Here is an 8770-nt window from a genome sequence, read left to right as displayed (position 1 = left end):
GGGATGGCTGCAGGTAGAAGAGCGGGGGAAGCTGCTGAGCAGTTGGTCATGGGTGCAAGGAGGGGCGGGGCTTCAAGGAAAGAGCTTTGGGTACCCCTTTCTTAGGAGCTGAAGGAGATAAGGAGGAAGAGCGAGAAGCAGTAAGTCATGTAGGCAGTGAGATTGGACAGCAGGAAGTGACACGAAAGCTGCAGAAGATCCAGTAATCACCCATGTCAGAGCGGGGCATCCCTTGCTTCTGAGACCTCAAGACACAGTTGGTGCTGTGGGGGTCAGCGGGCAGCTGAGGTGGCATTGGAGAGGAGGAAGTGGAGGAGGTTATGGCATCTTCTTTTCAGGTTCTGGGGATGGGTGGGTCAAAGCCTAGGAAACAAGAATCTGTCGGAAGCAGGGGACATGGGTGCAGCTGAGGCTGAGGGGAACGGGAGACAGCACCTGTAAAAGACAGATTAAATATGCAGGGTGCGGAATCGATGTGACTAAGTCCCAGAAAGACAGCGGCCAAATGTTAACCTCTTAACTCCTGGGAAAGGTTTGAGGAACACCCTAACCCTGTTGGAAGCCTGAGGATGAGGGAGGAGGCAAGGACCTTCTGTCACACAATCTCTCACAAGCCTCAAGGCCAGGGCCTGATCTGAAACAATCGGACCCTCTCAACTAATGGAGCACTGTCATGGGAACTGATGGCGGGAAACCACTCCTATTTCTCCTGTGGCTGCAGAACTCAGTCCTTTCCAAGACCTGGTCTAAAACAAGATGTCTTTCTCTGGCTCCATGCCTCGTAAAACCCCAACCCCTTTCTACCAGTTCTCAGACTTTCAGCTAGGTCTTCCCACCATGACTGTCTTCTGAGGACAGGCCCCGAAGCGGATGCTCAGAGACACACCTGGGAAGAGACTCTTGGAGACACGCAGCTAAGGATATGATAGGAAGTCCACCGGGTGTGCTGTCTAGCCCTGAGCAGCAGCCGCAAAGGCTCAAAGCCACACTTACCCATTCCACAGAGGCGTGCGAAGAGCGAGGCGCTGTTAGGGATTCTGAGTGAACAAAACCAGACAAGAGTCAACAATAAACAAACTTGATTAGTAAAGTACTGTTGAGAGGTGGCATACCGCACAGGGGTAGTCAGGAGTAGCTGTGAGGTGTCTGTAAAAGTAAGGGACCTCAATTGACTTCTTGGCCGAGCCCCCTCCTTTCCAACCGGGGGAACGAGGGTGCGAGGATGCAGTTCTCCGATAACACCACGAGGGGGAGCGCGGTCCCCTCCTAGCGCCTTTCCAACCCTCCCGCACAGCCTTGCAAGCAAAAGTTTTTCTTAAACTAACAATGCCAGTGTAAGGAGGTGCTCGCGCCTGATTGGATGAGGGAATTTTGCAGGTTTGATTCCTTGATTGGACAGGAGGTGTTAGGGGTGGAGAGAGAGCTGATGGTGGGGGATCCCACTCCCTCCCCCGTCAGTCTGGCCCGCTCTGTCCTCCCGTAGGCTCCGCTGTAGCTCGCAATGTGACACCAGGACGCACACGCTCTCGCGCGCTCTCCCAGGCTCGCTCTCCCTCACCCTCTCTCACACACGCACGCACACACCCACCTCTCCCATAAACACACACACACACATGCACACCCACATCCACGCGCGCCCTCACCGCCCCACGCGCGTACACTCCCGCCCACGCCCACACCGAGCTCCGGGGAGTCCGGTCCCGGCCAGAGCGCGAAAGGACACGGAGAAGCCACCCGCCGGGAGCGCAGCGGCGCCCCGGGACGCGGCGCGTCTCGGCTGGGGCTCGGCCTGGGGGCCGCTGGCCGGCGATGGCCCTGGATTGCGTGCTGCTGCTCCTCCTGGCATCCGCAGTGGCCGCGATGGAAGGTAACGTACCCTTAGCGGCGCAACTCGGCGGCTGGTGGCTGCCAGTTCCTGGGTGCCGCGCGCTTCGCGGGGCTCCTTTGACTGCACCCCGGTACCCGAGGGCAAGGCTGTCCCGGAGCCTGGGTGGAGATGGAGCACGGGGCTGGCTTGGTACCCACAGGCATGCCCTGGGCCGACCCTGGGCGCCCGCGGATGGTTCGCGGAGTCTCCGGGCTCCCGCGCCCCGGTGTTCCCAGACTACAGGATCCCGGACATCTCCGGCTCGGAGAGCCTGGATCCCGCTGCATTGCGGTGCAAGCTCCTCAGCTCCGGGCGAAGCTGGTCTGGGAAGGGATCCCTCTGGCCATTGGGCTCCCAGAGTCCGCACCTGCGGCTCTTTCTACCCCGGCCTGGATGCTCCGGCGAGCGGTGGCGTGCTGCCTCCCTTTCCCCAGCTCGCTCGCAGTCTGAGGCTTCTGGACTCTGGGCTCGCAAGGCAAGAGCTGTGCGCGGGGGATGAACCGCAGAAGCTCTAGCTGGTGCCCCGCAAGTGGCTGCCAAGCGAGAGGGACCAGATTCGTTGACCGCACCCTGGGTGGGGTGAGGTGGGGGAGATCCGTCCGAGAACCTGCCCGGCTGCGGTCTTCCAGGGACAGCAAGCGCGAGATGGACACCTTTCTCGCCTTCTGGGCTTTGGAGCAGGGGTGGGTTTGGGTGAGTGCTGGTCATGCCTAAACTCGTCCGTGGGGGAGAGGAGACTGCGTGGCCGTGAGTCCCCAAGCCGAGACACCATCCCTGCTGGTTCAGCGTGGTTTGTGCCTCCGGCTGGTGGCCAACCGAGCCCGCTCAGCGGACCCCTTGCTTGCCCAGCGTCCCGGGGAGCTCAGGCGCCCAAGGCGCCCGCGAATCCCCGTGGGAAATCCCTCCTCACCTCCCCGCCTCCCGCCCCCTTCCCCGCCCCCAATCTCCCAATCTTCCCAAGGGAGCCGCCGCGGCTGCCACCACAGGGACGCATCTCAGCAGGGGAGCAGAGTTAGTTACCTCGAAGGGAGCAGCTCTGGGGGCGAGGCTCTACCAGGTTGCAGGGTCCAGGTGAAACTGACTCGGCTCAGTGGAAACTCCAGTCCGGCGATCCTGACTCCTTTCAGAAAGCACTGCCCATCATTTCCAAGAGAAACTGGCATATACCCCATGCCCCACCTGGTCGTAGCGTGTCTTAGCCATGGCAAAGACTATCACTGCCCGGGCCCCGTGGAGACTGTGGAGATGGTGAATGGGGGAGCAGCAATGAATGCATAGAAAGCTCTCTCTTACTTTCCTCCTAGGTGGCTTTTTGTGTGCTCCCAACCCCCTGCTGCCTTTGCCAGGCTGCTTGTCTTCGTGGGAGTGTGTGTGTGTGTGTGTGTGTGTGTGTGTGAGAGAGAGAGAGAGAGAGAGAGAGAGAGAGAGAGTGAGAGAGAGAGAGACTTTTGGAATGTGCACGGTTTAGACTAGCATGGAGCCCGGTCAGCATCCCAGTGTAGGCCTGGGGTTGACTCATCTGGAGACACGTGTAGAAGCGGTTGAAACAGAAAGAAATAGATGCCAATCGACAACAAAGCCGGGGTGAGAGCCGTTGCGGGGCGGGGTGGCCTGCAGGGCTGTGTGAGCTGGGGTGGCCTCATGTCACTGGCCTAAGGCTGGTCAGGTCCTGCTGCGCTGAGCGGCTCGGCAGGGGTCAGGGATTTGGTCTTAGTGAACAGACAGATGTCCACTTTAGGAAGTCTGCTTTTGGCTTCAAGTCTCAGCAGATGCAGGAGGGAACACATGTATCTGCGAAATAGTTTGCAGAGCAACGTGTGGGAATAAATCAGGCACCAGGACACATTCCTTCCGAAACACTTTTTCTCTTTTCCTGACTAGCCCTTTGCCTTCACCGAGGAGCTGCTCATAGGTGCCATTGTGAACGCCCAGCCTGTGTGCAGAGCCGTGGCACCCAGGCCTGCTGGCAGGGTCCACGTCGGCGCTGTGGCCCCTCTCTCGGTGTAGGAGTGGGGAACTTTACCAGCTGCTTGGCAGGAAAGGCTTAGTCTGTGGATGGAAAATCTCCGTAAGGGTTAAAAGAAACACCACATTCAGCAGAATATTAAAGCAGCCTCTTGTCCCTGCTCAGCGCGCAGGGGCAGAACGCACCACTCCCTCCCTCCTTTCCTCCGAATGACAACAGGCAGGTTCATTTTCTCCTCTCCACACGCAGAGCTGCCTTCCCGCCTGCCTGGCTGGGTTGGGGCCAGCCTCATTTGGTTTGTGATGAGTACAGAATACTTCTCAGAGGAGTGGATCAATGAGCTGCCTACACAGACGGCAGGGCCCTCCCCAAACTCTGTTCTCTCCTTGGTGATTTCAGCCACTTCTGTGTCTGTCCTCTTCTGGGGAAGCTCTGGGATGGATTTCAGGCAGGTTCTCTGTTTAAGCTTGTGCCGGTACAAAAGAGCAGTGCCTGTCACTCGTGGTCCAGATAGGGAGATGAGGGTGAAAGAAGGCAGCTCCTTATATGACCTATGCCCAGGTGAGGAAAAAGGATAAGAAAGACAGGAGAGAGGAAGGGAGAGGGAGAAAGAGAGGGGGAAAGAGTGGGTGTGTACCTTGTCTGAGGGCAGGGTCTGGATCCAGGTGGAGGGGCTCTAATTCACATGCCATCAGGCAGGAAGCTGGTTGGTCCTTATATGGGAAAACTGAAAGAGAGGGCCTTTCCCCTCTTCCCGCCTGCCTGTCTCCCTTTCCAGCCAGTCTGCTCTGTCGGGGGTAGGAGGATACAAGCAGTGCGGGGAAAGGGCTTGCTAGGGCTTGCTGGGGCTTCCCAGATTGGTTTTCAGAGGGGATAGAGATAGATGGTGAAAGATGCCAGCATCCTCTGGGCTTCTGGACAAGGCCTCCTGACAAACACCTGCCTCTTCAAGCCTTTGCCTTTTCGTTCTGGTCAGGACATGACTCCTGGCTTTTGTCTCTAACTCTGTCACTTGGAGACTATCATCCAGACCACGTTGACTCAGTGCCTTCACTATCTAGCAGATTAAGGACCCACCCGTTCCTACCTTAGATGCTGGAACCAGTGGTATGCATTCTGAGAACATACTTTGTACTGTGTCAAACAGATACTACTACTGCGATTATTGCTATTAAAGAGACACCTGTATAAGTTGAAAAAAAATCATCTATAGTAAGTCTGAACAAGTTCTCTCTAGCACAAAGACTCAAGGACATGCAGCAGGGGCCATGAGGAAGAGGCAATTTTGAAAACCAAAGGAGGGGACACCCACAGGTAGGAAGGTTCTAAGATGTCTGGAAGCCTGCGTGTGCCCAGGCAGTTTGTCGAAGGCTCTTGGCTCCAAGTTCAGCAGGTCAGGATGGGCTACGGACGTTTGCACCTTCTTAGAAGATCCTGGAGCAGGGGCCTCCTGGAAATGCTGCCAGGGGAATAGGCCCGCATTAGAATGCAGTCCAAAATTTCATACTTTTTAGTCCAAACTGGCCGAGTTGGAATGGCTTAGGGCATCTGCAGTTTTAACAAGCTGTTTGATGATTGAGAGTAAGGCAGCCTAGTGCCAGTGAGAAGTATTCTGACACACACATACACACACACACACACACACAGAGAGAGAGAGAGAGAGAGAGAGCCCTCCCTCAGCCTTTACAACATCCTCCCAAATATATATTGTTTTTATGATTAAGCCCTGTCCCATTTTACAGTTGAGAAGCCTGAGGCACACAACAGTCATATTAATATTTGATGAAGATGCCTGCCTGGTAAGTGGTTGTGAGCCAGAATATGAACTCAGGCAGTCAGGGTGTAGAGTCCATGCTCTTACCCACAGTTCCCCACCCCACCTCCAGTGTAGGGTTTACGTGAAGCAGGTTCAGCCAGCATTCATGGGTGGGAAGAGCTTGATGCCAGCTCAGCCGGTGGCCATTGGGGGATGCCAGGTTTCTATGGTCTTGGAGAAGAGATAGAGAAATGACTCCACACTGAAGATAATTGCCAGTTCACACAAAGCTCCCCAATGCCTCTCCCTCCTGCCTCCCCTCTGGACACACAGAGACCAGTGCCTCAAAGGAGATGGCCCAGGCCCTTACTTGCCCCCACATGACCGTCTGGAGCACACCGCTCACCTAGTTTCCAGGAGTCTGCTCCTTGGAGAAGATGCCTCGATTTCTCCCTCTTCTGCACTAGCCACTTAAGGAACCTGAATATTTCTATTAAATTTCCCTGTCTCCAAAGATGGTGGAGAAACAGAGCATTGGATGTCTGCCCTTCTGAGGAAATTATTATAATAATAAAGTAATGCCTTGGGAGAGATTTCATATTTAAAAGAAAAATTTTGCATGCGAAATGCCTCAGCTCTGTCTGCAGACTGCGTTTCGGTTGCAGCTATAGGTGGGGCCTTTGGGTTGGACTGTTCAATTGCACTCGCTCTAAGGGTGTCTGGCTCGGGGACATCGGTGCCATCAAAAATCCCTGATAATTTAGGACCACCGTGCTGGTTTGCTGGTCATATCTGTGAAGGTCAAATTGTAAAGGACAAATAATCCCAAGGAATTCTGTAGGACGGCGGGTGGGTCCTTTGTGTATGGGAATCCACTTTCCATTGGAACCGAAGCTCAGGAATTGGATACACGATTACGCTCCCCGTCCCGTGCCTCAGTTTCCTCAGTGTTGAATTAGACTGGGAGGGAGGACCATGTAGAGAGAATAGCAGAAGCGAGGACCTGGGCACACCCCAGGGCTAAAGAAGCCGCTGAAGTGGTAGTGGGCAGATTGATAATTGCAAATAGACTCCTGTGAGGGGCAAGGTGACCCCTGGGGAATGGAGGCTGGTGCATGGACCCTCACAGACATTTGAGCATTCTGCTGTGGTCACCTCCGGCATTCAGTGTCTAGCCATCCTAGACTAATGAGGAGGAGGAGCTTGCTCAGCACCAAGAAGGGCCTTGGCCCAGCACTCCCACATAGCAGACCATACTCTAGGTACCTCCACAGGCTAGCAGGAAGCTTAGGCCTATGTAGGAAGTGCAGGCAACATGGTACCATGGTCCCTACTGGCACCGTGTGGAATTGTCTGCCACTCCCGCTCAGTGACATTAGCTTTTTGTTTATCTCTTACTTGTTTAGTGAGTTTTCATCTCCACCCCAGCCTCACAAAGGGTCCTGTGTTACTTTTTGTGATACTATGGTGCAAGCAGCTGGCATAGACAACTGAAAGTAGGGAACATTTCTTTTTCCTCATGGTTTGGGAGGTTTGGGAGCACCTCTAGGGGAAGGCTTGTGGAGCAGTCCACATCGTGATGGAGGAAGAGGAAGCAGAGCAGGGGAGAAATCTGCCATTGGGCTAGCCTTCTACCCTCTCCTCCCCTCCCCTCCTCTCTCCTGTCCTCAGGTCAGTGCCCTCAGCCCATAGTGCCACCCATGATGTCCCCCTCAGTTAATCTTCTCTGGAGAGCCATACCACTCTATCGTCTCTCGCCAATCCCATCACAGAGCTGATCAAGCTGGCCCTGCAGTTACCCCTCCATGGTATGTTTCATCCTGCTGTAGTGGTCTGCTCCCAGAGCAACTTCCGCATCTGCCCTCTTACTTTCTAGCAAGTGTGGAAGGAGCATTAGGTCTGGAAGGATGGCCCCACGCTGAAGACGGCGGGGGGGGGGAGGGACCTTCACTACACCTGATGGCATACTCGCTAAAGGGAACAAAAGGGATGGAGGAGCAGGCCCTGCCTCTCTCTCTCCCTGTCATCACCAGCACAGATGTTTCCCCAGGTCAGGTGAAATCTCAGCAGCTGCAGACGACACACCATTAACAGCTGCTTAAGGAGGCCGCACGGAGAAGGCTCCCCCAGCGGTCTCTGTGGCAGAACTGGGCGACGTGGAAACATCTAGGAGATTTCCTCGAGAATTACCAGGACTCATTTCTGCCCACAGACCGCACCTGAGGCCCCCGTGTCTCTCTCATCTCTCCCCTCCTGCTTTCTGGCAGCAAGTGACAAAATGAATGATTTGAATTTAACCTCCTTGCTCTGCTTCTCCACCTCCCAGTGGAGGTGATAATGAGCAGCGAAATGGACAGAGGTGGGTGGTCAGGAGAGGGGAGTGGGAGAGTGAAGGGAGCAGGAGTCCTCGAATGCTACCTTCCAGGGTCTCTGCACTAGAAAGACAGGTATTCCACGGTCTCCTTAGGGGGCTGCTGAAACTCCAGGCCTCGAGCAGCACGTATGTCCTCTGCAGTCTCAACACGTGGGAAACAGAACAGGACACAAGATATAGGCAGGAATAGACTGTCTCGGAACCGTCCAGTTTGGTCCTGCTGGAGCCGGAACTGGACTGTGTCCATCCCATGCACGAATGCACACACCCTCTGTGGCCTGCTGGGGGTCTGTTCTGGGGTACAGACGGAACTGTCGAGGCCTGCACGGGTTAGCTGCCTCACAGCCAAGATCCGAACTCTCAACCCGGTGCCCTTTCTGCTTTTCTTTGCTTACGTGTGGATTAAAATTGGGAACTTTTACTTCTAAACTGTGAACTTTTACTTCTAGCCCTTGTCCGGCCAACCAGGTTCCAGGTGGTCGCTCTTTTTGCGTCTGATCTTGGCTCTCTTTTCATTGTGGAGAGCTGCCCCGGTCATTCTGCAGACTGCAGGGCAAGTTCAGGGTGTGTGGCCTCCTCTTTGCACACTCTTTCCACGAGCCTTGCTTTGCTTGCGGGATGGTGGTGGTGTGGTGTCGTGGATTGGTTTCTTTCGCCACCTGTCCGCTGGGTCTTGTCCTCGTTGAGTTCAGGAGCTCGAATGCTTGCAGAGTGGAATCTGTACCTGTCCTTGGTGCTGAGGAAGTAGTCAGGAGTGTGTGTGTGTGTGTGTGTGTGTGTGTGTGTGTGTGTGTGTGTGTGTGAGAG

General features: G+C 55.1%; 1 protein-coding gene across 1 annotated transcript in view; it reads left to right on the top strand.

Moving 5' to 3' along the window:
* The first annotated feature begins 1469 nt into the window (after positions 1-1469).
* Positions 1470-8770, top strand: part of Ephb1 (EPH receptor B1) — a 426680-nt gene continuing 419379 nt past the window's right edge. The window contains exon 1 of the mRNA XM_055629751.1: positions 1470-1867. Coding sequence (XP_055485726.1) covers positions 1810-1867 — 58 coding nt within the window. The 5' untranslated portion in view covers positions 1470-1809. The remainder of the gene's footprint in view (positions 1868-8770) is intronic.

The sequence above is a fragment of the Psammomys obesus genome, unplaced genomic scaffold (genome assembly GCF_907164565.1).
Source record: "Psammomys obesus unplaced genomic scaffold, mPsaObe1.curated_primary_1811, whole genome shotgun sequence".
Classification (NCBI taxonomy): Eukaryota; Metazoa; Chordata; class Mammalia; order Rodentia; family Muridae; genus Psammomys; species Psammomys obesus.
Note: the sequence above shows the minus strand (reverse complement) of the source record. Positions and strands in the feature narration are given on the sequence as shown.